Source organism: Umbelopsis ramanniana (genome assembly GCF_025399195.1).
Source record: "Umbelopsis ramanniana AG unplaced genomic scaffold K450scaffold_11, whole genome shotgun sequence".
Lineage (NCBI taxonomy): Eukaryota > Fungi > Mucoromycota > Umbelopsidomycetes > Umbelopsidales > Umbelopsidaceae > Umbelopsis > Umbelopsis ramanniana.
In genome coordinates, this window is record NW_026252097.1 from 371,688 (window position 1) to 387,516 (window position 15,829).

Below are 15,829 nucleotides of genomic sequence, written 5' to 3' on the forward strand. Positions count from 1 at the left end.
GATTTCCTATAATGCGTGATGGCAAACATATGGATATATAGAAACTAAGTTCCCTTTGGATAATCTCCTGTTTGGAAATACAAAGGACTAAATGTATCTTTGTCAACGTGAATCGAACAATGTATTGGCACGAGTGTATAAAAAAATTTTCAGGAGGGTTGAATTGGGGAATATAACTATTGTAGGTGTAAGGTAAAGAGTAGTTCTTTGTTCTGTCTTTTAGACCACTAGTGGGTGGCAGCAGCAGGGTGGAACCCACTGCTCGCGATTAAGTAAAGTGTAAAAACTGAGGAAAGCAAACAATAACGACATGCTCTAATCGTCAAAAAAGGCATCAATGTTATCAACATTAATTGGCGACATAGAGATTTCTTTCTCTTCATATTCAAGTGAGGTTGCAGAGCTGGAACTTTTGGAGAGAATGGACGGGTTGGTACTAGGCCGTTTAGAGAAAAGAGATGTGTCACTCGATCTACGAAACAAATCTTTACTGGGGGAAGCGCGACCATCCATTTCAAATAACGTGGAAGATCGTGGTGGTGCTATGGGTCGACGCGATGGTTTTTGCATAGCCAGTTGACTATTCGATGCAGGCAGAGGTGCAGGCAGATCATTTTCGTCGTTTGATTTGCTGGAGCCACGAAGGTATGAAAAAATCGTCTTTCGACGGTTGGGAACAGGTGTTGTGGTATCGATTTCAGCAGATGGTTCTTGCTGGGGTATGGTTGGAGCGACCAATGCGGAGCGGGAAATGTTGTGAAGGTGAGACTCTCGAGCCGATTCTGAAAAGATGGCATCACAGAACTCAATCAAGTCCTTGACCAGTCTATGTGGACATTTGTCGTGTACTGTAATGGTACTTTCCACCCTTGGTCTGAGCAATATGGGGCCCAACACTGCTGCGATCTTTCCAGGTAAGGTTTCATTGAGAGGTGCCTGGCAGCTACTGGTCAATTCATGCAAATGTCGTATTAACAGCTCCGACGCTTTGTAGTTTGCAGCAGGTAATGTGGATAAAAGATTTGAAATCGACTGTACGCGAGTCACGTCATCTAAATTATCTGCGGAACAGCAAAGGGACCACGCATGTCAGTTTCATAACGGTTTTGAGAGGCGCTGACTCGATCGTTTGTAACTTACTGTTGGCATACAGCACTTTCGCAGGGTCATACAAATCAAAAGTCAAAAGGCATTCCGGTAGTTCCTGTAGGTATAATCGTAGAACGGCAGCCAGTAATAGCGGATCGAATTTCTTGACTTTTTCATTATCAATGTCACTGCAATTCAACTCAGCCCTTGCTTCGTGCACTCTGTCCAATGGAACATCGGTCACCCAGATAACCGAGATTTCTAGAGAGTTGAATAATTAGGTTAGACGGTTAAGCTGATGTAATTGAATGACAAGGGACGCAGAAGCTTAAAAAAAAAAAGACATATTTTCATTAGTACGGACCTTCGTCAAAAAGGCGCTTGCAGACTGTAGTGATGAAAAAAAAAATGAGCAAGTGCTTCATTGAGTCAGGCGAATCACGGCATGACTACGTACCTGTATCAAGTTGGCCAAGACCTTCTGAAAGAATCGCTGGCAAACCATTGCCAGAGGCTGCATCTAGTGGAATCCCAAACTGGTGATCTACAGCAAAGAACATGAAAGAAGAAGTTATTGACCCAAAGCGGCTAATCAGCGATGCACCAATTACGGTTTTCTTCCGTTTTACCTTGCCGTGGCCTGTTGTGGTAGTCAACATACAAAATGGGCCTGGGGCAGTACCGTCCGGTTCGATATTGCTCAACAATATATTGCACATCAGCAGCCGGCCGTAGCGTTTCTTGATACAACATGAGACGATCATACGTGTCCTTGCAATTGGGTATGATGTTGGACATGGTAGCGGCCAACGTGGTAAAAGCTACGAGAGAGAGAGAGAGAATGAATTAGAACAATTGATTGCCAATGCGTTTAGAGTCGTAAAGAAGCTTAAATTAATTATAGAATACGGTACCTTGTTTCAGTCCACGTATACGCTCCATTTCCAAATTCTCCATTTCATCTAAATGAGCAAACTATTGGACCGGGAACGGAGTTTACATTAATGAACATTGGCTGACAACACCATGCTAAGGGGTAAAGGGAGAACATTTACCATGGATTCTTCTAAGATCAAACGCATGTCATCAGCCTTCTCCACAGCTGTTCGAAACGCCTCGTCTGCGGTCTCGGCCATGGCACGGAGTTTGTTAAGCGATGCCTCATCCGGGCCCTGCTGTTGCCACATACCAAATAAACCTCCCACTTTTGTATTGGAGTTAGGGAGAATATCGATGGGATCGATATCTGTAAGTGAATACATGACGACATCATGATCATCTTGGTGTTTTGTGAGGATCTTGAGATCCAACAGTTGATCTATGATCTGTTCAGCCTGATCATAGGTGGTAGCCAATCGACGGGTGATGAAATATTCGATTAGGGTAGATGGCGGTACCATCGATGAATCGTTGGGCAAGGATTGCTTTAATTGGAGGACCAAACCCTGGAACTGTTCGACTGAGTAGGAAGTGTCATTCAAAACAAGCTCCTTGATGGGGGGCGGGGTTGCTTGCTTGGGGAGAGCAACTTCAAGGTCAGTGCATTTTTTGTCCCTTGTTTGTCGAAGTTTGTACAATGGCTTGGATAGGATTTCGAATTGACGGATCTGAGTGTCCATGGCATCTCGACCGTTTTGGGTTACACGTCGATACATGGATGACAATCGTAATAAAGGCTGAAGGACCATACCACTAATCTCATGGGCTAAGCGGTTATGCGTCGAAGCCAGCTCGGTGCTTTCACGACGAATCATAGAAAAGCATTGAGATAGACCTGTTTCTTGTGACTCGCTCATGCAAGGGACAGATTCTAGGTTAGCCAGAGTTTCGGCGTACAGTAATTCAGCGTCTATGCGGGCTCGGACGTAGCGGATAATATCTTCGTTTTCCAGCTCAGAATGCGCCAGTCGTTCATGAAGTATGTTTAATCCTGATGTAAAGTTAGGGATGATGCTGTGATCATCCAATGTGGTGGGTGGATGCCAGAACGCATCGTGGAAATGGACTCCTGCCATTTCTATTACGCTCGTAATGGGCTCACAAAGCTTCAAGCTGCAGAGGCGCTCCAGGGCTTCGGGGACAAGTCACACAACAGCGGAATTTGAATGCGAGGAATGTCCCATCGAAAAAATGGGCCATGCTCATCGATCTTTAGCATACGAAAGCTTCCCTTTCTGGCAGTTCTTTGAATGAAATTGGATCTCCATTAGAAATGGGATAGTTCAGAAGGCGCTTCTAAATATGGTAGAAGGGTGAAGAGCTAATAGTCTGAAGTCGCCAAAGGAAACAAGCAATATTTTTGGTCACGATGTTTTTTTTTAATAGGTGAAAACGAGAATGTGCGGTATGCCATTATTATAGAATTCTTTTTACAGCTAGCATAGAGCAGAAATTGTGTATGGGGTGGGTGAGCGGGCGGGAGGATGACAGAGAAAAAGGCATGAATGATATATACAACGAGAACTATTTTAGCATCGGGAAAGGTAAAGTTGTTTTTCTTTTGAAGATGACATGAGAGGGATAAATTGGGAGGTTCATGATAACCGGTACCATAGTCTTTGAATGGGTTCAACTTCTCAAATGAAAGGACTTGCGTCGACTGATTCGAGGAGTATATGCTATGGTATCGGACGGTGGTGGTGATGGATTGGCGTTAATTGTTTCATCATCTTTGTAGACAGGTACAGTACCTTCATCGCTTCGAACATCTGATTCAGGCTGAGCGATGATGGAGTCAGGTGTAATAGGATTTCTTCTGGTGGCCCTTGGAGAAACTTCACTAAATGAGGATGATGGGGTTGTTTCGGCATTGGTTGAGCGACTCAAGTAAGGTGTGGTGGGAGGCTCCGAGGTACCATTGTAATAAGCGTCTTGAGCAGCGAGTCGTTCAGAACTTAAACGACCAACATCAGCCTTGCGGGTAAAAAAATTGGGTGTGGTTGCAGCAGAAAAGCTAGGATGACTCATGCTGCCACTGTTTGAGGTGCCATTGCTGTAATAGCCGTTGTTACTGTGACCATTACTTGAGTTGCCGTTACTGGTATGGCCATTACCATTGCCGTTGGAACTAGAGTCAGCGATGGATCCACTGCTAGGCGATTCTGTTTTAACTCTTTTGCGAGGTCGACCAACTGCTCTAGCAGCTGCATCTTGTTTCGAGCGAAAATCTGTAAGATATTTTTGATAATGCTGAAAGAGATGTGAGTTCTTGTAATCTACGTTTCTATATTATCATTATGTTAAAAAGGGAACATAAACGACGTACCTTGTGTTCTTCAGTCTTTTGATATTCGGCTAATTCTCGCAAGTATTCATCTTTGGCGAGATTGGCAGCATCTTCATAAGTTTGCTTAACATTGGATTCGATGTTTTTCCAGCGATTGCCGACAATGCGAGCTAGTTCGGTAAAAGACATGTTGTAGTCCTTTAATTCTTTTCTAACATCGTTGGAAAACATGACATAGGCGGAAGGTGGTTTGATAGGGGCATTTTTATCGGGTTTAGCATGTCGGCGGTATTTGCGTTTGGTCAGCGGTGAGCTGGACGACGTATCATCTTCTGTGGACGAGATACTGCTGGAGCATTCCAGTGATCCGTTTGCGTCTTGTCCGGTGTTGAAGCTCGCCATGGATGAATATCCAGACGTCGATGCTGTCGTCATGGGGGAATGATCTGAGGAAAGTTGATAACATTCAATATGGGGTGGCATGACGTAGAAATTTGCAAACCATCAACTTACGATCTTTGTTTCCAAAGCCATGTTCTACCACGAGTGGTTGATTGGCAGGAATGCCTTTACGATTAGCGATTTCTCGCTGAAGTAACTAATAATATTGAATGAGTTTCAATGGTTGGGCAAGGAGGCTGACAAGGCCAATGGTCTAGACCTTGTGGAAAAATAAAAAAATGAAAAATTCTGCAACGTACTCTTCTGTGACCACGCTTAACATTGAGTGCTGATAAGTCGGCTTCGGTAATATCATATAACTAAAGAATAATAAGGGTTTCAGCATTGGCATGTGCGGGTGACATTATGATAAATTGGTACGCACTGATTTAAGTTGGTCGAAGCCCTCTTCTGCGAATCGTTCATAGTATTGATTCAAACCACATTTGCTCAGCAGATCTTTCACACGTTGCTCGTCGGAAGCATATGTTTGTAGTTGCTGTGACATACTTTAGGACATTGGAAGGCTTATATGCTATAACTATTGGTGGTTGAAGACGAAGAAAGTGAAGAAGAGGAGAAGAAAATGAATTGGGAGATCTTACGGCCTACCGAATAAGGCGTAAATATATTGGTTCCAAGGAGGATGACGCTGGATTGCCTAGTTACCAAATCGAGTGGGCTGAACATAAAATGTGATTCGCTAAACAATTCCAGAAGCCACATAGAAGGGGTATGGAAGATTCTTACGTCATACCTTTTTTATGTTCTAAGAAGATAATAGAACACTATACTAATAATCACCTCCTCCACCTCCTCCACCACTTCGACTACCGATCATAGAGTTCATTTGTTGCTTTCGTTGTTGTTCCAGCTTAGGACAGTTATCGATACGATGACCAAGACCACCACAGTACGAGCATCCTGTAAAAATGTGAAAAAAAAAAAAAAAAATTGGGAGAAAATGGGTTAAAAGTCTCATTCAGAATAATGTGAAAACGCTACTTTCAAAGGGCCCATCTTCTCGGGAACAATTGCAAATGAATGATGTAAATTTTAACTTTACCTCCAGCCAAACCTAATTTTTCGCTCGGATCTTCTAATGCTTCAAGGAACGGTGGCACACGTTGCTTGGCCTCTCGCAGTAAATGCTTGAGATCCAGTCTGATCTGTTCAGAGCAGTTCTGGTTGATGAAGGTGGTAGCAATACCGGTTTTTCCACTACGACCTGTTCTTCCAATGCGATGAACTAGAATGGGGAAAGGGGCAGGTTCAGACTAATGTCCACTGTTGTTTCGGTCATAACATTGTACCCCTTCTCGCCACCTGATGATGCAAAAAACAAGGGTCATCCACTTACCATAATCTTCAATTTCTTTAGGCATATCAAAGTTAATAACGTGCTGAATCTCTGCAAAATCGAGTCCTTTGGAAGCCACATCGGTGGCCACGAGGACATCCTTTTTGTAGCTCTTGAATGACCTGATAGCGAATTCGCGTTCCTCTTGCGCTGCATTGGCAAATTTTCATATTTAGCTATGATGACGAAAACGAAAAAAGATCAATTTGGGTATCTCACAAACATACTTTTACTACCATGAATGGCAACTGCCTCGACTCCTTTCAAGAGAAGGTACTCATGTATATCATCGACATCATTTTTGTTTTCAGCAAAAATCAGCACCTGAACGCAAAATCTCGGGTGAGTTGATAGAGTCAAACGGCCGACCGAAATTAGTAACGAAATGGAACACAAACCGGAGGAGGAGTTTTTTGCAAACACTCCAGCAAATACACTATTTTAGCTTCTTGCTTTACATACTCAACCTCTTGAATGACGTCTAAGTTAGCAGCACCAGCACGACCAACGTTGACAATTAGAGGTTGGACCAGTGCCGACATGGCGAACTCTTGAATCTTCTTTGGCATAGTAGCCGAGAACAAAAGCGTCTGGCGCTGACTCTGTAAAATTGTTTCATCGAACATTAAGGATTGTTCTTTGCCATAACCCATTGAAATGGAGCAATGTAAAAAAACTGTGGCCCCTATCACTAACCTTAAAATAAGACATGATATTTCGAACATCGTCTTCAAATCCCATGTCGACCATACGATCAGCTTCATCCATGCACAGGTATTTACATGAGTCCAGATTAAACTGCTTCTTCTTCAACATGTCTTGCAGTCTTCCAGGGGTTGCTACCACCATATGAATTCCTCTGTAAAAATTAAAAAGAAAAGAGTTGGTCACCACGCACAATTGGATCTACAGAACAAAACGCAACCTTCTAAAAGCTGGTGTAAAAAATGGTTACTTACTGCGCGAGTGCGTCTTGCTGCTCTCGCATGTTAATGCCACCCATGCATAACAAAGATCTCAATTGTGGAAAGCCACCTTTCGATAAATATTGTGACATAGCCAATAATCCCTCAAAGGTTTGCTGAGCTAATTCTCGCTAAAAATTAAAATCAGTATCAAATACAACAAATCCTGGACGTTTTAAGGTTGAACATGTGGACACACAGGGCGGCATATACGTACAGATGGACATATGATCAACCCTATTGGACCTTCACCTCGAATCAATGGTAACTTTAGCTCTGCTTCTAGTGCCAACATCAGCATTGGCAGTGAAAATGCCAACGTTTTGCCAGAACCAGTGAACGCAATGCCTATCATGTCTCGCCCTGACAACCTAGAGTTTGACCGTAAATAAATGACGAAATGTTGCACCACGATCCAGTTTCACCACTTACGCGACAGGCAATCCTTGTATCTGAATAGGGGTGGGCTTGTGAATTTTCTTGTCACGAAGATAGTCCAAAACAGGTTTTGGAAATCTCATGTCCTATCCAGTGGATTGGGAAGCACATTTAGTACGGCATTGGCTTTACTACCACATACAAGTTTTACACTTACAGCAAAGTGTTTGATAGGTGGCACGGGATCCTTGCCTTCGAGAATAATATGAAATTTATTTCGAATGGCTTCATTATCGTCTTCCGATCGCTCTCGTATATGCTTTGGTGGTGTCCATGAAGTCTTCATAGGTTCAGTATACTGCATGCCTGCAGCTGCTTCCTGCACAGACACAAGAGCTTTATGTCGAGCTTGTGCCTCTTCGATCTTTTTCTCTTCCTCTAATATTTTTTGTTCCTCCGTCTTTTCTGTGAAGCATGGGCAGTTTGTTTAATAGGACCGTTACAATGTTGGTGAAAAGATGGCTACACTACCTTCCAGAGCACGCTGTCTGCGGACTTCGGCCGATTGATCCAGTAAACTAATGTTGGCTTTCGGGCCCGCTATTGGTGCATCGTCTTCTGAATCTGATTCCGGTTGCGTTGTGGGTTCAGGGACCCGTCGTTGAGTAGCATATTGGTGTAATTTCTCCAGTCGTCGCTGCTTCAATGGAACATAAGGGACGAATTCGTCGTCCATGTCTTCATCATGCTGTTTCTGATAGATCCAAGGCATGAGTGGGTGTGGATCTTTGACATGACAGGGGCTACGTAGGCTATAGATCATATTACCTTTGGAGAGTCAGACATTTGCTTGTATTCAATGCGATCGACAATAGTTGACAGGAGTTTGTTCCTTGCCGCAGGCTCTCTCACTGCAAAAAGTGTCCACATCGGTCTTTGAAAATGGTAAAATGACTGTTTATTTTTTCCCCAAATCTCTCAATCCATATCACCTTCGAGAAGATCGTTTTGTAACAAACCTTCAATGAAGGCAATATCGGGTGGTGCAAGGGAGAGATTGGCTTGGTAGACGTATAGACTAATATGGTTTACAAAGAATTCTAGTTGGTGCACACTGCCTATATTACGCATCGTCAACATTGGGCGCTTTCTTTCGCCGTTAGAGGTATCGATGGATGGATTAGATGTAAGGGCTTGTTCAGCGTAGTTGTCTATCCCAGTGGCGGATGAGGCTAGTTTGGAAGCAAATCGCTCAATGATGGTGGAAGGATGAGACTTCTTTTGCAGCAAAGCATCTATGTCGTCAACTATGAAAATCCATTGGTATCTACAAGGATAGACCAACATTAGATAGAGTGTACCGGACAGGAAAATATATCATGGGTTGTCTTACATTTGGAAGGATTCGGTTTCCAAGGTGCAAAGTAGATCCAAAAACTTGCAACCAGCTAGGGCGATTTGAGCTTCTTCAGGCTTGGCTGTCATGTCATTGCCTAAGAATGAGTTGAACAAACGCATCTTTTATACATCGATAGATCGTTAGTACTGGCTGGAGCCTTCCACTAGTTCTCAAATGAACTTACCATCTCAGTAAGAATGACCGGCCAAAAATTAGTCAAGTGTCGCTGCGAGAATCGAGTGATAATGACCCGTAAGCACAAATAAATTTCTACGTGAATGAGTTCGTTATGGTCCAATTTGAGTAATTCGACCAACTTTTCTTGTATGATGGGAAGCTGAGAGATGAATTGGTCATTGGTACCAGAAAAGATGATAAAGGTCAGACGGCGCAAGTTGAGAGCTCTAGCAAGAGATTCTTGTTCACGGTTGGAGAACAAAGCAGTGGACGGCGAGGTGGAGATTCGATTGGCAACTTCGACAAATCTTTCCTTCTCAGCCGTCATAATGGCTTGGATGATGGTTCTCCATTTTTGACACGTCGCTGCGCTCATGTAAAAAAATCGACTATCCAGGAACATTTCCCATACTTCCTTTCGCCAAGTTCGGTAGGTAAATGGTAGCTTCGCCATTTCATATATCTGATCGATGAAAACAACCACCTTGCTCAAACTCGGTTTTGTTTTGAGAACAGGGCCAATGACATAATATACAAGGTTATTGAGGAGAGAGTTAATTCTGTCCTGGTCAACAATCAAGTGCTTGAGTTTGGGAATGACAATATTTGCTATATACAAGTTGATCTTTAGGTGATGGTTAGCATACAAACGAAAACATGTAAGCTTCAACATCGTTTTCAATTTCTCCTTTTTTTTACCTGTTCAATCATGGTATCTTCTCGTGCTTTCCAGCCTGTTCGCTTCTCAAGGTCGCTGACCGTACTACCGGACACCGAACGGCCCATTTCCGTTGCTGTTGCGTCATTCAGTGAAATTTTGTCAGAGGAAGCTGCATGCTCTTCCCGCTCATAAACATTGGTACGTCGTAGCCAGATGCCTTGATCAAATGATCGTCCGGCGATTAAGATACAGTAATCAATGACTCGTTGATAGACGTCCTGAGCCTCCTTACGCACTCTTCGATCCTCTGCAACCGTGCCATCGTACAGTTTCTCCTGAACGGTGGTCAAGAATCGCAAAAGTGTAGGAATAAACATCTTCATGGTCGCCGAAGTTTGTGACAAATAGTCCTTGGAAAACGTCTGTATCAACTGCCACATACTAGCCAGTTCTTCTGAGGTAACCAGCGTATCGCAATAAATCTCAGCGAATCGCATCAGCGAAGTATCCGTTCTACCCACGCAAAAAGAAAAAAAAAATTGACCCGACAAGATTTAGAAAGTCTGGCAAAAAGTACCGGTGTTAAGCAAATAAACTACACTTACAATTTTCCCGTCCTCAAAATAACTCGGGGCCGACTAAGGTACATGCCGCTTGACCGTGCTCTGATACCATCGAAAAGAAGAGGCACCACATGCTGTGGTTTACCTGAAGGTGCTGACAGCATGAAATCGAAAACGATGGTGGATATCTTCTGATCCGCCGACATCTGGGCAAACGGGTTTAAGTTTCATTGTAACACGACATGCTCATTAAAAAATTTTTTACCTCGAATTCTAACGCTGCAGGATTTGACATGAAGAATAGCTCAACACAAGCTTCAACGGTATCGATACTGTGGCTGCGGTACAATCGCTCCAATGTCTTCTCCAACCGCGTATGAACGCGTTGACATGAAGCAAGGTATCCCAAGGTGGATGGTTCACTATTATCCACGTCCACCTTATTTGTATCAAATGTATCCCAGACATCGACAAGAACTTGAAGAATGGTGGGTAGATGGAACAATATCGTGTCGCGACCCTTCCTTTCCTCATGTGGCTGGTCCTTGGTATGAGCTGCATCGTCTCCGTAAAGTAATAGGGCAAATCCACGCAAGGCGGATGTATCATGGGTTTTTTGAGCATTGGCAGATGCGGTTGTAGCCGTGCTGGAGGCGGATGCTGTTCTCTTATGACCCGGTACCCAAGCATTGGACACATTCTTATCCATCAGGCAAAACATCATCATTTTCTCAATGCCATTGAGGAATATCAGAATATAGCTGTCGGGCAATTCAATGGTGTCCAGTACATCGGATCTATCTGTAACGGAAGATGCAAGCCGTTGTCGTATCAATCTCTCAAATTGGTTCCGACAGATGGTGGTTTGGTCGCATATGGAGATGAGGAGTGGTAAAATAATGTCCCGAAAATAACCACGAAGGTTGGGCAAGGAGGTGAGCCAAAAGTCCATCCAGTGTTGTAACACCGGTCGGTTTGACAAGGTGGAGAATGCGTCTGTCACACATCTGATAAACAAACCGGAAGTACTGAAAATTACATCGCCATCAAAATTAGATTTTTCCTTCGACGTTGCCATCGGGGTGGCGGCTGTTGCACCTGTGACGTTCCGTGAAGCCGAAGAACCATCAAACTGTCCCATGGGATCTGTCAAAACGCTATCCACCTGCAGCTTTCTCCGGAGCGACTTTTCCGCATTGGCTACGGTGCCTTTGGCGGCGGATGAAACATAGGTGGCAAGTATGGACAGCGTGCTGTGAACAATATGCAATAGTCGCGTTTGCGGGTCGAGTTTTCCCGTGTGTATACAAAACAACAGCTTTTGCAAACATGTCTGGTGTATAGTGGCTACCGTATCAATATCAATGAAGTCAACAGTAGTGACAATTTCCAATAAAAGCTCGGCAGCATGGCCTTGAATGCTATTATTGACGATTTTGGCGTTGGGGGACAAATTATCTACTGGCTCACTTTGAAGGTATCTAGATGGGGGGGATTAGTCACGTTATGATGATGGAAGAGGATGCAAATTTTGGGAAATATAATTTATGACTTACCGCAAGCTGATGGCAATCAGAGCGTCCAAGTAGGTGATATCGACATCCGTGTCATGTGTGACCGACTCCAGAGTACTGATCGATAACTTTTCCAAAAACGCGTCGCTGACATGGCTGGGTGCCAGGATATGATAACTGGCAAACGATCGGAGCGCACCGAGTCCTCCGAATTTAACAATGTCCATCAACGTCTCGAACATATAGTCTGAAATATCCCAGTCGAAGGGACGAGCATATTGGAAATAGGTAATATTGTATTTTTCTTCGTCTTGCTCTGCCTTGGCGGTGACGGTAAACGTAGCTGGTCGCCAGACAATGCGCTTTTCTAGCAGACCCATGATGATAGGTTCCAATAAACGGGTATAGCTCCGTAAATGACATCGGATGAAGGTTTCACCAGCTCTACGTTCAGCCACGGTGGAACGACGTTTGATTAAATCCAACATGATGAACATTGGTTTCGCAAACACAACCGAAATCTTGTCGTCGTCGGACAATCTCCAAAACAATCCAAATCGAGCATATGCGTCCGTACGCTTGGAAAGATCGGGGTCTACTAAATAGGAGCTAACGATAGATTCAACGAGGTGTGACCGTGTTTGTTCTGTGGTCTGCCAAATTAGCTGGACCGTTCGGTTGTGACAGAAAGGGGAATCCGCTGACAGGTAATTCCAGAGCTATCGAAAAAGGGTGATCCGAAATCAAGGTTAGTTACCAACGTGTTTTTGATTATGTTTGTCCACATTTCCCACTTACATTGTCCACAATGGCTTTAACGAGTTTGGGGTGCCAAGGAGAAGCCTTGATATAGCTCGGTGAATCGGCAACTTGTAGTAACGTGTTTAGGCTTGACGACACAAAGGTGAAATCTGGACCGTCTGAGCTGCATTTGAAAAGGGCTTCCATACAGTCTTTGATATCGATGGGCTTGATGTTTGCCCTTGCCATAAGGTGGCCTAATATTTCGCATACACTGTGGAATAAACTATGATAATGTGCCTTGTTCCCATTTCTGGCTCTATCACCACGTTCTTCCATAGAAGGTGATAGTGCACAAGTTTGGATGAAAGTGGTGATGAAGGATGCCGTGGCATGAATGAGCTCGTTGATCAATATAGATCCTCTCACCGGGTCGTATTTTGGCTGTGGCGTGTTGTAAATTGCCATAGTAGATTCAGAGATGGAGTTGGGAAGGCTGGCCATAGACATATCACCACCATCTTCTTTACTTGAATTGTTGACGAAGTCAGTGAACAACTGAGTACTGGCATCCCCTGCATTGTTTCGAAGTCCATAGAAATTTCTAGCATACTCGATGATGCTTTCTCCAGAAGTGAATGTCTTATAGTCCTCCGTCGAAGACTGTAAATCTGTCTCTGTCGGACTTTCCAAGTTTAATTTCGACGGTCGACGGTCTTGAAGAATACCAGGGGCGAGTAGATGTAATAGTGTGGAGATAATGTTGACTAACACATTAGACTTGGCAGTAATAAATGAAAAGTTGGGTTGCTTGACTGCCTCCTATTACATGTAAACATGGAGATTAGTCGGTACACATATGGAAGCCTGAATGAAGTGCAAAAGTCCTTTTCCTTACCTCCAGTTTCCGTACGGCTGCAGCTAGAAAGAGAGGCATATGCATTTGTTGAATTTCCTCATCAGCCATTTTGAACGTTTGCAGTAAGAAGAGAATCAATGATAGATCGTCCAATTCTTGTTGGTAGGATCTTGATTCAGGATTACTATCGTTCTCTTTTCCAGGGTATCGTGTATCCATCAATGCAAACAATTTGGACCAAACCAGATAGGGATCCACTAGATCCAACCACATATTGGCCGAATGCCGCACCTATTGAAAATATATCAGTCAACATACGGAATATCAGAAGAATAGTGGAGTCAACAAGGTGAAGGACAAGAAGGAAAGGGTATCTACCTCAGTATTGAACTCTGGCAGTTGCGACTCTTTTTTCAGGCACCTTACAACATCAAGAAATATGGTATTCAACACCGGTTGACCAACTTCCCATTTGTCCATAAGCGAGACCAGCATGCGATACGGTCGCTGACCATCGTATAAGGCAAGGTCCTCTCTATCTTGTTTGCGTGATATACTCTCTATAAACAGCGAATTGATGGCCTGAACAAAAGGTTGGTGTGCATGTGTCAACATATAATTAAGCTGGGCTCGAGGTGATTCATCAGGTCCCAGTATCCATGCATACAGGCGTCGGTTGAGAGACATGTCCTTGCGAAGAACCGTGCCAGCCGCAGCCTTCATAATGACCACTCTATCGTTATGAGAAAGAACCCTGAAACCGCAGAGAATAAAGCTGGTTAACGCCTTCATTCCTTCCCATCATATCACCAGCGGAGCCCTCATACTTTGTGTTCAATCGAAAGTTTTGCACCAAAAGTTCCAGCATATTTCGCTGCACCAAAAGATGGGAATCACCGAGGGTCGCAGCAAAACTGCGTACCATCAAATTGATGTTCTCCGCTCCACCTAACACAGCTGCTATATCTATTGCTGGAAGTTTCAGTACGACAAGTTGTGTCCCATACCTTCATCCTTGACCTGAACTTACCTTCCTGATTATCGAGCTTGGGTAACCTGCGCAACAGATAATTCAACGCGGCAAGTCTAAGAGACGCGTTGTTGATCAAAACCAACCAAATGCAAGAGTTGTGAAAGGGAAGCTCCACAACCTTCCCCAATTGATCGATTAAAGAGATGCCCTGGGAAAAGAGACATGTGTCAGTGCACTGGCCATTTGTGTCCTCTCAGCGCCGTTACATTTCACACAAACTGACCTTATCAAAAAATTCACTTCCTTCCTCTTCCACCACCGGCAGTAGAGCAATGACTAAACCACGCATGGCCGGTTTCAAATCTGGACCCAATCTAAAGTAGTACTTTTCGAAGATGGATAGTAGTTGAGGCTACAAACAATGTAAAGCATGTTAAATGCAGAAGTTCCCTCATATAGACTGAAGGATATACGTACCTTAACGTGAGTGGCAGCGTGTTGCACAAACGGGAAAACACCAGCTGACCATAATGGCAAGTCCTCTACCAATTGATTAGGCTACGTGGGCAGGATGATATGAAGGTGTGAGATGGCATGAGGACGACTTATTCTAACCCCACCCCCAATTACCTCAATGGTCTCAAATATATAAGTATATACGTCTAAAGTCTTTTGGTGTACTCCGGCGGGAAACCCTGGGTTTAAACATTGCGCCAAACGCTTGGCAACCGTCATTTTCCGTGGTATAACAGGATACTGTGGGTAAGCTTGGAAGGACTGGAATACGATACAGCACTGGATCAGCTGGCGGATTGCGGAGATGATATTTACGATGGAAAGAACATACCCGTAGCAGACGGCCAAGAAATGAAATGATATCGGCCCATTCGTTGACAGCATCAAAGAATTGCAAATTCTTCTCTACTAGCTGTACATATTTTTTGTATCGAGGATCGTTGGCGTATTCTATGTACCGAGCCAAGCAAAAAGTGCTATCAAGTTAGTACTAAGGGCAATAGATAGATAGAGAGGAAATAGACTAGAACAAACCTTCTGAAGCACTTTTGGTGCTTGTAGTACTGCCGCTTGGCGATGCCGACCGCATCAGCGAATTGTTATAGTTATTAGAAGCTCCGTTGGTCGCCATGCCGAGGAGTCTCGATGAGATCGATACAAGGTGAGGTTGAAGCAGCAGAAGTCGGGTTTACGGCGGGTAAGGGTGAAATGAGAAAAGGGATGACGTGAGAGTACCCTTCAAGTCAATGAGTACCGACTGACTGTACAGTGCTGGCTTGGACACAAAGACTTCACGGTCCACCTTTCGTCTGGAGTTGCCAATGTAGCTCCCCCCCCCTTTCAGGCATCGACATGGTCCACGTGACTTAATTAAGCAAGGAACGTTATTTCGCTCACAAAAACGAGCGACGCAGACAAGCCACAGAGCCTAGGTTGTGCGGGGGGATAAGCCACCAATATTTTTGCT

The 15,829-nt window shown here is 44.0% G+C and overlaps 3 protein-coding genes across 3 annotated transcripts; all 3 read right to left on the bottom strand.

The window, feature by feature from the left end:
* Window positions 1–3,762: 3,762 nt before the first annotated feature.
* K450DRAFT_229374 (uncharacterized protein) lies at window positions 3,763–5,513 on the bottom strand. Its single transcript, XM_051587078.1, has 6 exons — window positions 5,142–5,513; window positions 5,017–5,076; window positions 4,829–4,913; window positions 4,355–4,761; window positions 4,143–4,278; window positions 3,763–4,081 (listed from the first exon to the last, which is right to left on the bottom strand). Exons 1-6 carry the CDS (start codon window positions 5,262–5,264, stop codon window positions 4,053–4,055), a joined length of 840 nt encoding a protein of 279 aa, XP_051447178.1. The 5' UTR covers window positions 5,265–5,513; the 3' UTR covers window positions 3,763–4,052.
* K450DRAFT_229381 (uncharacterized protein) lies at window positions 5,373–8,348 on the bottom strand. The gene is made up of 13 exons (XM_051587079.1): window positions 8,288–8,348; window positions 7,991–8,213; window positions 7,677–7,924; window positions 7,514–7,605; window positions 7,299–7,452; window positions 7,076–7,212; window positions 6,813–6,975; window positions 6,515–6,718; window positions 6,344–6,440; window positions 6,117–6,266; window positions 5,823–6,005; window positions 5,507–5,680; window positions 5,373–5,438 (listed from the first exon to the last, which is right to left on the bottom strand). The coding sequence occupies exons 1-12, from the start codon at window positions 8,303–8,305 to the stop codon at window positions 5,550–5,552; spliced, it is 1,800 nt and encodes a 599-aa protein (XP_051447179.1). The 5' UTR covers window positions 8,306–8,348; the 3' UTR covers window positions 5,373–5,438; window positions 5,507–5,549.
* Window positions 8,349–8,392: 44 nt separating this feature from the next.
* Window positions 8,393–15,828, bottom strand: K450DRAFT_229395 (uncharacterized protein). Its single transcript, XM_051587080.1, has 17 exons — window positions 15,397–15,828; window positions 15,194–15,312; window positions 14,977–15,123; window positions 14,824–14,904; window positions 14,630–14,758; window positions 14,404–14,554; window positions 14,201–14,339; window positions 13,752–14,127; window positions 13,413–13,664; window positions 12,572–13,336; window positions 11,816–12,492; window positions 10,525–11,740; window positions 10,302–10,465; window positions 9,735–10,209; window positions 9,043–9,660; window positions 8,853–8,977; window positions 8,393–8,786 (listed from the first exon to the last, which is right to left on the bottom strand). Exons 1-17 carry the CDS (start codon window positions 15,491–15,493, stop codon window positions 8,438–8,440), a joined length of 5,880 nt encoding a protein of 1,959 aa, XP_051447180.1. The 5' UTR covers window positions 15,494–15,828; the 3' UTR covers window positions 8,393–8,437.
* Window position 15,829: the final 1 nt, after the last annotated feature.

What these genes read in the sequence shown, in the direction of transcription:
- K450DRAFT_229374 (XM_051587078.1), bottom strand. Translation starts at nt 5,264, where the DNA reads ATGTCACAGCAACTACAAACATATGCTTCCGACGAGCAACGTGTGAAA. An exon ending in GCTTCGACCAACTTAAATCA is followed by an intron (nt 5,077 to 5,141) that starts GTGCGTACCAAT and finishes ATTATTCTTTAG; the next exon opens with TTATATGATATTACCGAAGC. An exon ending in AAAAGACTGAAGAACACAAG is followed by an intron (nt 4,279 to 4,354) that starts GTACGTCGTTTA and finishes CATCTCTTTCAG; the next exon opens with CATTATCAAAAATATCTTAC.
- K450DRAFT_229395 (XM_051587080.1), bottom strand. Translation starts at nt 15,493, where the DNA reads ATGGCGACCAACGGAGCTTCTAATAACTATAACAATTCGCTGATGCGG. An exon ending in TTCTTGGCCGTCTGCTACGG is followed by an intron (nt 15,124 to 15,193) that starts GTATGTTCTTTC and finishes ATCGTATTCCAG; the next exon opens with TCCTTCCAAGCTTACCCACA. An exon ending in GAAACCGAATCCTTCCAAAT is followed by an intron (nt 8,787 to 8,852) that starts GTAAGACAACCC and finishes CTATCCTTGTAG; the next exon opens with ATACCAATGGATTTTCATAG.
- K450DRAFT_229381 (XM_051587079.1), bottom strand. An exon ending in ATATCATGTCTTATTTTAAG is followed by an intron (nt 6,719 to 6,812) that starts GTTAGTGATAGG and finishes ACAATTTTACAG; the next exon opens with AGTCAGCGCCAGACGCTTTT. An exon ending in TGCAAAAAACTCCTCCTCCG is followed by an intron (nt 6,441 to 6,514) that starts GTTTGTGTTCCA and finishes TTTTGCGTTCAG; the next exon opens with GTGCTGATTTTTGCTGAAAA.